The sequence below is a fragment of the Xenopus laevis genome, chromosome 2S (assembly GCF_017654675.1).
Source record: "Xenopus laevis strain J_2021 chromosome 2S, Xenopus_laevis_v10.1, whole genome shotgun sequence".
Classification (NCBI taxonomy): domain Eukaryota; kingdom Metazoa; phylum Chordata; class Amphibia; order Anura; family Pipidae; genus Xenopus; species Xenopus laevis.
Window position 1 is genome coordinate 147,820,757 of NC_054374.1, and position 14,184 is coordinate 147,834,940.

The following is a 14,184-nucleotide window of genomic DNA, read 5'->3' on the forward strand; positions in this document are numbered from 1 at the left end:
TATTGAGTGTGTCAAAGAATGTGGTTAGAGACAAAGGATCTCCATCCCAAATTAACAGCAGGTCATCTATGTAGCGTTGGTATAATAGGAGTTTCTCCGCTGCCCTCCCAATGATGTTCTCTCGTTCATACTGTAACATGAACAGGTTGGCATATGATGGTGCCAGGGCACTGCCCATGGCCGTGCCCGAGATCTGTAGGAAGAAGCTGTTCTCAAATCTGAAGTAGTTGTGGGTTAATGTTAGCTCCAATAGGTCTGTTAAGAATTCTGTTGGTACTGTTTTATCTGCTCGTTGTTCTAATGCTTTTCTGCACGCCTGGATCCCCTGATCGTGTGGTATTACAGTATATAGGCTTTTAACATCCATCGTGGCTAAGAGATAATTATCAGGTAAGTCCCCAATCTGGCGTAAGATCTGTATGACCTGTGTTGCATCTCTAGTGTAGGATGGCATTGTGGTCACCAATGGTTGTAAAAATGCATCTATATAAGTAGCCACTGGCTGGAATAGTGAGCCCACCGCTGAAATGATGGGTCTTCCTGGTGGCGCCGATTGCGATTTATGAATTTTAGGGAGAGAGTATATAATCGGAATTCTTGGACAGTCTGAAATCAGAAATCGATATGTATCTTGATCCAGCCAGCCAGCCAGAAGAGCCGAATGTAGCTTATTGTCCAGCTTTATCTTGAATCATGCCGTTGGGTCCCCAGGGAGACTCCGATAGGTGGAAGTATCTGATAGTTGATCAAGGAGTTCTTGTTTGTAATAGTCGTAATTCAGAAGGACAATACCGCCTCCCTTGTCCGCAGGTCTGATAACCAAGTTCTGGTCCTGTGTCAGCGTTTTAATCGCCTGTCTTTCTACTGGAGACAGATTGTGATGAGGTTTTGAGTTGCGTATTGTGTCGGTCATTTCTTTCGACATAATGTTGCTGAATGTACGTATGGCTGCTGGTGTATTCGGAGGGTCGAATTTACTCTTTGGTTTGAATAAAGGGGCTGGATTGACTGGGCTGTTCTTAAAATATTCACGTAATTTCAATTTCCGTTGGAACCTATGTATGTCACTTAGAATGTCTATTGGTTCTGGGGTCGAGCTTGGAATAAATGAGAGTCCTTTACTAAGCAATGATATCTCGCCGGAGGTGAGGATGTGGTGACTTAGATTGAAAATTACATTCTCCTCCCCCGAGGGGGTTTCTTTTTTAGGTTTGTATCTCCCCCTTCTGGTGTGGCTTCTCTTTCTTTTGATGTATCCTGCCGAGATCGTGTTCTTACCCCTATAAAAAAGGTTGTGTTCACCTTGGGTAGAGGGACCAGAGTCCGAGTCTGTGGACTGATCTGAGCTGTCTACTGTCAGCAGTGTCCTCGGTTTGTGTCTTCGTCTGATATTCATCGAGCGATCTGATTTCATCCCCATAAGACAGCCATACACCCTTTTATGTTTATAGTCGTCGGCCACCTTACGTACTTTCATCTGTTTAAAATTTGTAAGGTCCTGTCTGTGTCTGTTTATCAGATCGGATAACTTCTTTAGCCAGTCGCATGAGTTATCTGCTCTCATAGTCTCTAGGTAGGTAGCCTCTAGTCTTGCAATGTCCTCTCGTGTTGTCGACAGGTCTTTCCCCACTTGTTCAACCACCAGCAATACTAGGTCGAGAGAGCATCGGTTAAGTATCCCGCACCACTTACTGCAGAACTCGGGATCACTGCGACCAATCGTAGGGATGTTGTGGACCCTGAAGCCCCTAGGGATCAATTTCTGTCGATGGTAATTAGATAAAAAAACCCCATGGAGGTGCAAATCCACTTCTTTTTTCTTTAAATCCAACAGTTCATGGTACATGTTAGTGACAGACTTTCTTGTTATCTCCTCGAGTGTTGTATCTGGGAATAGAATCCGATCCGCATCCACTGTCGTGAAGCCAAATTCTCTAGTCGTATCGATGTTCAAAGTACAATGGGCGTCCTCCATATTTCTCCTCTGAGCGTTCCTCAATGGGTTAGTTGTTCCAACGTTCTGGAAGTCCTCTGGTTCTCATAAATGGTAAATCACCAACAAATGGCAAACAAAGTCAATAACAAAAATTATCAGTTGACGGGTGCTACCACAAGGGGTATGAGAGCCCCATATGTAGCCAAATCCGAAAGGGTGCACTCCGTAGACAAGGGTAATACCTGGGTGCTCGTCTGAATCAAGTAATCATAGAAGCAAAAATAGCGACACTCACAGGTTTTTCTTCATGGTGCAAAAATAGAGAGATTTATTGTGCTCGACGTTTCGATCCCCCACAGGGATCTTTGTCAAGAGATTTCCAGTGAACAAACAGAATACCCACAACCCCACATACTTTTAAACCTTGGGCCGTTTACTTGGCGCCAAACTAGGTTGCTAAGCAACCCAGAACGCTAGAAAGTGAAGTGCCAAGTTGGATCTTTAAAAGAGGGAAGTGAATCAGTAACAACGTAACCCAGTGTAGTAAAGAGGAAATAAAGTAAAAACAAGGTGGATGGGTAGAGCAATTTTTCCTGCACCCTTATGACTTCTCACGCACCCTTATAAGGACAGCCGTCTGACATTGATGAGTGCCCGCCGACTGGGGACCTACACCAATAGGTTGTAATACCTGGCGGTGCTTTGCCCCCGGTTCGGCTTTTAATTAATTTTTTTACCCGCCGTGTAGGAGTAGACGCCAAAGGTCTTTAAACCCTGCGGCGCTATACTCCTCGATCCGGCTTCCAGTTGATCCCTGGGCGCGGTTGCTATGTTACTCACATATTGGAAACTAGATGCGGCGATCTAGAGTCGGGTTTCCGGCACACCCACCACTATACTGTGATCTGATTGGCCCTAAGCGCCATGACTGCCTAGCTAATTGCGGACGTCGGATTGGATGGCTTTGTGTGCTCTGCTTAAGCGCTGTTTCGTTTCTTTTTCATTTAAAACCTTTGTTACTTTGTTCACTTATCTTTTTGCTACCTTGTTTTTACTTTATTTCCTCTTTACTACACTGGGTTACGTTGTTACTGATTCACTTCCCTCTTTTAAAGATCCAACTTGGCACTTCACTTTCTAGCGTTCTGGGTTGCTTAGCAACCTAGTTTGGCGCCAAGTAAACGGCCCAAGGTTTAAAAGTATGTGGGGTTGTGGGTATTCTGTTTGTTCACTGGAAATCTCTTGACAAAGATCCCTGTGGGGGATCGAAACGTCGAGCACAATAAATCTCTCTATTTTTGCACCATGAAGAAAAACCTGTGAGTGTCGCTATTTTTGCTTCTATGATTACTTGATTCAGACGAGCACCCAGGTATTACCCTTGTCTACGGAGTGCACCCTTTCGGATTTGGCTACATATGGGGCTCTCATACCCCTTGTGGTAGCACCCGTCAACTGATAATTTTTGTTATTGACTTTGTTTGCCATTTGTTGGTGATTTACCATTTATGAGAACCAGAGGACTTCCAGAACGTTGGAACAACTAACCCATTGAGGAACGCTCAGAGGAGAAATATGGAGGACGCCCATTGTACTTTGAACATCGATACGACTAGAGAATTTGGCTTCACAACAGTGGATGCGGATCGGATTCTATTCCCAGATACAACACTCGAGGAGATAACAAGAAAGTCTGTCACTAACATGTACCATGAACTGTTGGATTTAAAGAAAAAAGAAGTGGATTTGCACCTCCATGGGTTTTTTTTTATCTAATTACCATCGACAGAAATTGATCCCTAGGGGCTTCAGGGTCCACAACATCCCTACGATTGGTCGCAGTGATCCCGAGTTCTGCAGTAAGTGGTGCGGGATACTTAACCGATGCTCTCTCGACCTAGTATTGCTGGTGGTTGAACAAGTGGGGAAAGACCTGTCGACAACACGAGAGGACATTGCAAGACTAGAGGCTACCTACCTAGAGACTATGAGAGCAGATAACTCATGCGACTGGCTAAAGAAGTTATCCGATCTGATAAACAGACACAGACAGGACCTTACAAATTTTAAACAGATGAAAGTACGTAAGGTGGCCGACGACTATAAACATAAAAGGGTGTATGGCTGGCTTATGGGGATGAAATCAGATCGCTCGATGAATATCAGACGAAGACACAAACCGAGGACACTGCTGACAGTAGACAGCTCAGATCAGTCCACAGACTCGGACTCTGGTCCCTCTACCCAAGGTGAACACAACCTTTTTTTAGGGGTAAGAACACGATCTCGGCAGGATACATCAAAAGAAAGAGAAGCCACACCAGAAGGGGGAGATACAAACCTAAAAAAGAAACCCCCTCGGGGGAGGAGAATGTAATTTTCAATCTAAGTCACCACATCCTCACCTCCGGCGAGATATCATTGCTTAGTAAAGGACTCTCATTTATTCCAAGCTCGACCCCAGAACCAATAGACATTCTAAGTGACATACATAGGTTCCAACGGAAATTGAAATTACGTGAATATTTTAAGAACAGCCCAGTCAATCCAGCCCCTTTATTCAAACCAAAGAGTAAATTCGACCCTCCGAATACACCAGCAGCCATACGTACATTCAGCAACATTATGTCGAAAGAAATGACCGACACAATACGCAACTCAAAACCTCATCACAATCTGTCTCCAGTAGAAAGACAGGCGATTAAAACGCTGACACAGGACCAGAACTTGGTTATCAGACCTGCGGACAAGGGAGGCGGTATTGTCCTTCTGAATTACGACTATTACAAACAAGAACTCCTTGATCAACTATCAGATACTTCCACCTATCGGAGTCTCCCTGGGGACCCAACGGCACGATTCAAGATAAAGCTGGACAATAAGCTACATTCGGCTCTTCTGGCTGGCTGGCTGGATCAAGATACATATCGATTTCTGATTTCAGACTGTCCAAGAATTCCGATTATATACTCTCTCCCTAAAATTCATAAATCGCAATCGGCGCCACCAGGAAGACCCATCATTTCAGCGGTGGGCTCACTATTCCAGCCAGTGGCTACTTATATAGATGCATTTTTACAACCATTGGTGACCACAATGCCATCCTACACTAGAGATGCAACACAGGTCATACAGATCTTACGCCAGATTGGGGACTTACCTGATAATTATCTCTTAGCCACGATGGATGTTAAAAGCCTATATACTGTAATACCACACGATCAGGGGATCCAGGCGTGCAGAAAAGCATTAGAACAACGAGCAGATAAAACAGTACCAACAGAATTCTCAACAGACCTATTGGAGCTAACATTAACCCACAACTACTTCAGATTTGAGAACAGCTTCTTCCTACAGATCTCGGGCACGGCCATGGGCAGTGCCCTGGCACCATCATATGCCAACCTGTTCATGTTACAGTATGAACGAGAGAACATCATTGGGAGGGCAGCGGAGAAACTCCTATTATACCAACGCTACATAGATGACCTGCTGTTAATTTGGGATGGAGATCCTTTGTCTCTAACCACATTCTTTGACACACTCAATAAACTGGATTCTCCAATTAGGTTCACTCTGAACTATAGTGAACAGAGTATTGAATTCCTTGATCTATAGATCTTCAAAACAGAGACAGGAATAGGCACTAGCCTATACAAGAAACCCACTGATCGTAACACGATCCTGCATGCGAAAAGTGATCATCCTCCAACCACCATTCGTGCAATCCCTTACTCCCAATTCCTAAGGACGATAAGGAACAATAGTGATCCGGATAAAGCCCAACTCCAACTCCATGATATGTTTAACAGATTCCTGAATAGGGGCTACAAGGAAGGACTACTTAGAGAGCAACTCCAGCGGGCTCTTGCACTTTCCCAAACTGACTTGCTAGCTAACAAGACTAAGGATGCCCAGCCCGTGTCCAGAATGATCTTCAAAACTAATTACTCACACATTTCCAGAGACTTAAATAAGAGCATACGCAAGAACTGGCCGATTATTGCTATGGATAATACTCTTTCATTGTATCAGGCTCCATTACCCATGTTCGGCCATGGCAGAAATCGGAATCTAAAGGACATTTTAATGAAAACTGACTTTTCACAGGCGTCCACCACTACACAGACCAATTGGCTGACCACGCAACGCAAATTAGGCTGCTATAGATGCCCGGACTGCACGACATGCAGATCCATGCTGACGGGGAAGGATTTCCCACACCCTCACACTGGTAAGAGGTTTAAAATATTACATAGACTATCATGTACCTCATCGTTTGTGGTATATATTATCACCTGCCCTTGTGGCCTCTACTACGTGGGCAAGGCAACAACACCCTTGAAAGATAGAATCGCGAATCATCGCGCAGCCATCAGTAAGGCCCTCAAAGAGAACTCCGCAAAACAACCAGTGGCAAGACATTTTTTGCAGAAGGGACATGGTCTGCCTACATTTAGGTGTATGGCTATTGACTTTCAACCACCGTTGGCACGTGGTGGTAACAGGGACCTTGCGTTACTGAGACGCGAATCTAAATGGATCTACCGGCTGGACACCGTTGCCCCGCGGGGACTTAACGAGACTTTGCCCCTAGGATGTTTCATATGAATTAGGGACTATAGATTTGATCAATATGCTTTCATTTGACCGTGATGCCTATATGTATAGCAGGTGTTTGTATGCCAAATGATGTATATGACTTACATGCTCTGATCCTAACCCTCTGATCTCCTCTCCTATCTCCTCACTGTCTGTTCCTTTTCCTCGGAACGTACTTGTTTCAACTATGTTTCCAGCGCAGCAGAAATTACACTGGCCCCCATTATTTGATTATGACTTGACAGGCATTGCATTACCAGTAATACGTGGGGTTGATCAAAGCATAGTAGTTTCCAGCATTGAACCACCGCGGGGTGGATGGGTAGAGCAATTTTTCCTGCACCCTTATGACTTCTCACGCACCCTTATAAGGACAGCCGTCTGACATTGATGAGTGCCCGCCGACTGGGGACCTACACCAATAGGTTGTAATACCTGGCGGTGCTTTGCCCCCGGTTCGGCTTTTAATTAATTTTTTTACCCGCCGTGTAGGAGTAGACGCCAAAGGTCTTTAAACCCTGCGGCGCTATACTCCTCGATCCGGCTTCCAGTTGATCCCTGGGCGCGGTTGCTATGTTACTCACATATTGGAAACTAGATGCGGCGATCTAGAGTCGGGTTTCCGGCACACCCACCACTATACTGTGATCTGATTGGCCCTAAGCGCCATGACTGCCTAGCTAATTGCGGACGTCGGATTGGATGGCTTTGTGTGCTCTGCTTAAGCGCTGTTTCGTTTCTTTTTCATTTAAAACCTTTGTTACTTTGTTCACTTATCTTTTTGCTACCTTGTTTTTACTTTATTTCCTCTTTACTACACTGGGTTACGTTGTTACTGATTCACTTCCCTCTTTTAAAGATCCAACTTGGCACTTCACTTTCTAGCGTTCTGGGTTGCTTAGCAACCTAGTTTGGCGCCAAGTAAACGGCCCCAAGGTTTAAAAGTATGTGGGGTTGTGGGTATTCTGTTTGTTCACTGGAAATCTCTTGACAAAGATCCCTGTGGGGGATCGAAACGTCGAGCACAATAAATCTCTCTATTTTTGCACCATGAAGAAAAACCTGTGAGTGTCGCTATTTTTGCTTCTATGATTACTTGATTCAGACGAGCACCCAGGTATTACCCTTGTCTACGGAGTGCACCCTTTCGGATTTGGCTACATATGGGGCTCTCATACCCCTTGTGGTAGCACCCGTCAACTGATAATTTTTGTTATTGACTTTGTTTGCCATTTGTTGGTGATTTACCATTTATGAGAACCAGAGGACTTCCAGAACGTTGGAACAACTAACCCATTGAGGAACGCTCAGAGGAGAAATATGGAGGACGCCCATTGTACTTTGAACATCGATACGACTAGAGAATTTGGCTTCACGACAGTGGATGCGGATCGGATTCTATTCCCAGATACAACACTCGAGGAGATAACAAGAAAGTCTGTCACTAACATGTACCATGAACTGTTGGATTTAAAGAAAAAAGAAGTGGATTTGCACCTCCATGGGGTTTTTTTATCTAATTACCATCGACAGAAATTGATCCCTAGGGGCTTCAGGGTCCACAACATCCCTACGATTGGTCGCAGTGATCCCGAGTTCTGCAGTAAGTGGTGCGGGATACTTAACCGATGCTCTCTCGACCTAGTATTGCTGGTGGTTGAACAAGTGGGGAAAGACCTGTCGACAACACGAGAGGACATTGCAAGACTAGAGGCTACCTACCTAGAGACTATGAGAGCAGATAACTCATGCGACTGGCTAAAGAAGTTATCCGATCTGATAAACAGACACAGACAGGACCTTACAAATTTTAAACAGATGAAAGTACGTAAGGTGGCCGACGACTATAAACATAAAAGGGTGTATGGCTGGCTTATGGGGATGAAATCAGGTCGCTCGATGAATATCAGACGAAGACACAAACCGAGGACACTGCTGACAGTAGACAGCTCAGATCAGTCCACAGACTCGGACTCTGGTCCCTCTACCCAAGGTGAACACAACCTTTTTTATAGGGGTAAGAACACGATCTCGGCAGGATACATCAAAAGAAAGAGAAGCCACACCAGAAGGGGGAGATACAAACCTAAAAAAGAAACCCCCTCGGGGGAGGAGAATGTAATTTTCAATCTAAGTCACCACATCCTCACCTCCGGCGAGATATCATTGCTTAGTAAAGGACTCTCATTTATTCCAAGCTCGACCCCAGAACCAATAGACATTCTAAGTGACATACATAGGTTCCAACGGAAATTGAAATTACGTGAATATTTTAAGAACAGCCCAGTCAATCCAGCCCCTTTATTCAAACCAAAGAGTAAATTCGACCCTCCGAATACACCAGCAGCCATACGTACATTCAGCAACATTATGTCGAAAGAAATGACCGACACAATACGCAACTCAAAACCTCATCACAATCTGTCTCCAGTAGAAAGACAGGCGATTAAAACGCTGACACAGGACCAGAACTTGGTTATCAGACCTGCGGACAAGGGAGGCGGTATTGTCCTTCTGAATTACGACTATTACAAACAAGAACTCCTTGATCAACTATCAGATACTTCCACCTATCGGAGTCTCCCTGGGGACCCAACGGCATGATTCAAGATAAAGCTGGACAATAAGCTACATTCGGCTCTTCTGGCTGGCTGGCTGGATCAAGATACATATCGATTTCTGATTTCAGACTGTCCAAGAATTCCGATTATATACTCTCTCCCTAAAATTCATAAATCGCAATCGGCGCCACCAGGAAGACCCATCATTTCAGCGGTGGGCTCACTATTCCAGCCAGTGGCTACTTATATAGATGCATTTTTACAACCATTGGTGACCACAATGCCATCCTACACTAGAGATGCAACACAGGTCATACAGATCTTACGCCAGATTGGGGACTTACCTGATAATTATCTCTTAGCCACGATGGATGTTAAAAGCCTATATACTGTAATACCACACGATCAGGGGATCCAGGCGTGCAGAAAAGCATTAGAACAACGAGCAGATAAAACAGTACCAACAGAATTCTTAACAGACCTATTGGAGCTAACATTAACCCACAACTACTTCAGATTTGAGAACAGCTTCTTCCTACAGATCTCGGGCACGGCCATGGGCAGTGCCCTGGCACCATCATATGCCAACCTGTTCATGTTACAGTATGAACGAGAGAACATCATTGGGAGGGCAGCGGAGAAACTCCTATTATACCAACGCTACATAGATGACCTGCTGTTAATTTGGGATGGAGATCCTTTGTCTCTAACCACATTCTTTGACACACTCAATAAACTGGATTCTCCAATTAGGTTCACTCTGAACTATAGTGAACAGAGTATTGAATTCCTTGATCTACAGATCTTCAAAACAGAGACAGGAATAGGCACTAGCCTATACAAGAAACCCACTGATCGTAACACGATCCTGCATGCGAAAAGTGATCATCCTCCAACCACCATTCGTGCAATCCCTTACTCCCAATTCCTAAGGACGATAAGGAACAATAGTGATCCGGATAAAGCCCAACTCCAACTCCATGATATGTTTAACAGATTCCTGAATAGGGGCTACAAGGAAGGGCTACTTAGAGAGCAACTCCAGCGGGCTCTTGCACTTTCCCAAACTGACTTGCTAGCTAACAAGACTAAGGATGCCCAGCCCGTGTCCAGAATGATCTTCAAAACTAATTACTCACACATTTCCAGAGACTTAAATAAGAGCATACGCAAGAACTGGCCGATTATTGCTATGGATAATACTCTTTCATTGTATCAGGCTCCATTACCCATGTTCGGCCATGGCAGAAATCGGAATCTAAAGGACATTTTAATGAAAACTGACTTTTCACAGGCGTCCACCACTACACAGACCAATTGGCTGACCACGCAACGCAAATTAGGCTGCTATAGATGCCCGGACTGCACGACATGCAGATCCATGCTGACGGGGAAGGATTTCCCACACCCTCACACTGGTAAGAGGTTTAAAATATTACATAGACTATCATGTACCTCATCGTTTGTGGTATATATTATCACCTGCCCTTGTGGCCTCTACTACGTGGGCAAGGCAACAACACCCTTGAAAGATAGAATCGCGAATCATCGCGCAGCCATCAGTAAGGCCCTCAAAGAGAACTCCGCAAAACAACCAGTGGCAAGACATTTTTTGCAGAAGGGACATGGTCTGCCTACATTTAGGTGTATGGCTATTGACTTTCAACCACCGTTGGCACGTGGTGGTAACAGGGACCTTGCGTTACTGAGACGCGAATCTAAATGGATCTACCGGCTGGACACCGTTGCCCCGCGGGGACTTAACGAGACTTTGCCCCTAGGATGTTTCATATGAATTAGGGACTATAGATTTGATCAATATGCTTTCATTTGACCGTGATGCCTATATGTATAGCAGGTGTTTGTATGCCAAATGATGTATATGACTTACATGCTCTGATCCTAACCCTCTGATCTCCTCTCCTATCTCCTCACTGTCTGTTCCTTTTCCTCGGAACGTACTTGTTTCAACTATGTTTCCAGCGCAGCAGAAATTACACTGGCCCCCATTATTTGATTATGACTTGACAGGCATTGCATTACCAGTAATACGTGGGGTTGATCAAAGCATAGTAGTTTCCAGCGTTGAACCACCGCGGGGTGGATGGGTAGAGCAATTTTTCCTGCACCCTTATGACTTCTCACGCACCCTTATAAGGACAGCCGTCTGACATTGATGAGTGCCCGCCGACTGGGGACCTACACCAATAGGTTGTAATACCTGGCGGTGCTTTGCCCCCGGTTCGGCTTTTAATTAATTTTTTTACCCGCCGTGTAGGAGTAGACGCCAAAGGTCTTTAAACCCTGCGGCGCTATACTCCTCGATCCGGCTTCCAGTTGATCCCTGGGCGCGGTTGCTATGTTACTCACATATTGGAAACTAGATGCGGCGATCTAGAGTCGGGTTTCCGGCACACCCACCACTATACTGTGATCTGATTGGCCCTAAGCGCCATGACTGCCTAGCTAATTGCGGACGTCGGATTGGATGGCTTTGTGTGCTCTGCTTAAGCGCTGTTTCGTTTCTTTTTCATTTAAAACCTTTGTTACTTTGTTCACTTATCTTTTTGCTACCTTGTTTTTACTTTATTTCCTCTTTACTACACTGGGTTACGTTGTTACTGATTCACTTCCCTCTTTTAAAGATCCAACTTGGCACTTCACTTTCTAGCGTTCTGGGTTGCTTAGCAACCTAGTTTGGCGCCAAGTAAACGGCCCAAGGTTTAAAAGTATGTGGGGTTGTGGGTATTCTGTTTGTTCACTGGAAATCTCTTGACAAAGATCCCTGTGGGGGATCGAAACGTCGAGCACAATAAATCTCTCTATTTTTGCACCATGAAGAAAAACCTGTGAGTGTCGCTATTTTTGCTTCTATATATATATATATATATATATATATATATATATATATATATATATATATAGTGAATAAAGTACCCCCTATTGTAAAATATAAAGATATTATAAGTCATCGAGGAGTTCCATTTATACAGGTATATATGCTTTTATACAGGTCATGGAACTCCGAGGTAACTTCTAATATCCTTGTATTTCCCAACAAGGGGTACTTTATTTATTATAATACACAAGTTTCAGTCAGTCATGTGACAGAAATGACATCACTTCTCACCGTTTATAACTGATGACATCACTAGTCACCGTTTCTAAGGATATCATTTACAAGATATTCGTGGCTTTTGTGTATTATATACATTTGAATTTTTCACAAAATGGAGTGCGGGTCTTCTCAATAATCCTATATGTACACAATAAAAGACATTTCAAATGTCTTTTATTGTGTACATAAATCCGACGTTTCAGCCCCCATTGGGGCCTTTTTCAAGGATAATGGTGTACAAGCAGAATGTGCTTTACATACCCACTCCCCCAGTTCAAACTTGGCGCTAAAGATGACATCATACCTTACTAAAATTTAAGTCTATATCATATTAAGTGGCATATTAAAGAATCTTACCAAACTGGTATATTTAAGTTAATAGGTTTTTTTTCCTTTTACATTTCTTGCCTTGAGCCACCATTTTGTGATGGTCTGTGTGCTGCCTCAGAGATCACCTGACCAGAAATACTTCAACTCTAACTGTAATAGGAAGAAGTGTGGAAGCAAAAGACACAACTCTGTCTGTTAATTGGCTCATGTGACCTAACATGTATGGTTTGTTTGTGTGCACCGTGAATCCTACAATCCCAGGGGGGGTGGCCCTTATTTATTAAAATGGCAATTTTCTATTTATGATTACCCGATGGCACATACTACTAAAAAAGCATAGTATTATGAAAATACAGGTATAGGATCCCTTATCCGGAAATCCGATATACAGAATGCTCCGAATTACGGAATGTCCGTCTCCCATAGACTCCATTTTATCCAAATAATCCAAATTTTTAAAAATGATTTCCTTTTTCTCTGTAATAATAAAACAGTACTTGTACTTGATCCCAACTAAGATATAATTAATCCTTATTGGAAGCAAAACCAGCCTATTGGGTTTATTTAATGTTTAAATGATTTTCTAGTAGACTTAAGGAATGAAGACCCAAATTACAGAAAGATCCGTTATCCAGAAAACCCCAGGTCCCGAGCATTCTGGATAACAGGTCCCATACCTGTAGTTTATTTACATGAAGCAGGGTTTTACATATTAACTGTTTTATGCAAAATCTTGTTATACAGACCTACATTGTTTGGGGGGTATAGTTTTCCTTTAAGACCATAATCCAACGTTACGGTGCTCATAAGGACCTTTCTCTTTGATAAAACTCCTAATGAGGACTGAAACTTTGGACTCTGGTTCAATGTATTAACAATAAAGAAATAAAACATTTTTTAAAAGGGTGCGCCGGTCTTAAGACAATGTTTATGTATTTTTATGTATTTTATATGACTGTGCACCTCAACGTAAATATTTTGGCATTGGAGTGCGGATACTTCCAAGATCATTACATATATATTGACATATAAAAATAAGGCTACTTTTGGAACATGCCCAATTAATTGGGAACAAGCCAGCGACAATATGTTGTGGGCCCATTAAAGAATGCTACACCAGGCACCTGCTCGGTTTCCTGGAACAGTGAACGCCTGCTAAGAGGCAGCAATTGTTGTATAATTAACAGCCGTCGCTGTCTATGGGCTACTTCCAACACAGTGATTTCGTGCCGCTACCCACCCTCTTCCACTGTTGAATCCAGCTGGGTGACTTTAACAGCGAGCCGATCAATTCGGTCTTGAAGAGAATCTGTTCTGATGTAGAAATTGTTCGCCTCATTAAACAACTCGCCAAATATGTCTTCTGCGTGCTTGCCTGTGAGCCAGAGGGGGGGGAAAAAAAAAAACACATTGCGTTCTTATCTCAGCATCTCATTTCAGAAAAAGTTTGAATTTGCAAAAATAGATTCCCTTAGTTTTAGCTGGTTTTATAAAAATGTAACATATATCTGGGGTTAAAGTATAAAGTATATATAAAGTATATATACTTTATACTTTATAAGTATAAGTATATATAAAGTATCAGTGATGAAGGAGACATACGCAAACTTGTTCCCAGTATGGACACTTAGGGGGTT

The 14,184-nt window shown here is 43.4% G+C and overlaps 1 protein-coding gene across 3 annotated transcripts in view; it reads right to left on the reverse strand.

The window, feature by feature from the left end:
* wasf3.S (WAS protein family member 3 S homeolog) overlaps positions 1–14,184 on the reverse strand; it is a 61,162-nt gene that overhangs the window by 23,972 nt on the left and 23,006 nt on the right. For all 3 annotated transcript variants that reach the window (XM_018250275.2, XM_018250276.2, XM_041584513.1), the window contains one exon: positions 13,788–13,922. In XM_018250275.2, coding sequence (XP_018105764.1) covers positions 13,788–13,922 — 135 coding nt within the window. The remainder of the gene's footprint in view (positions 1–13,787; positions 13,923–14,184) is intronic.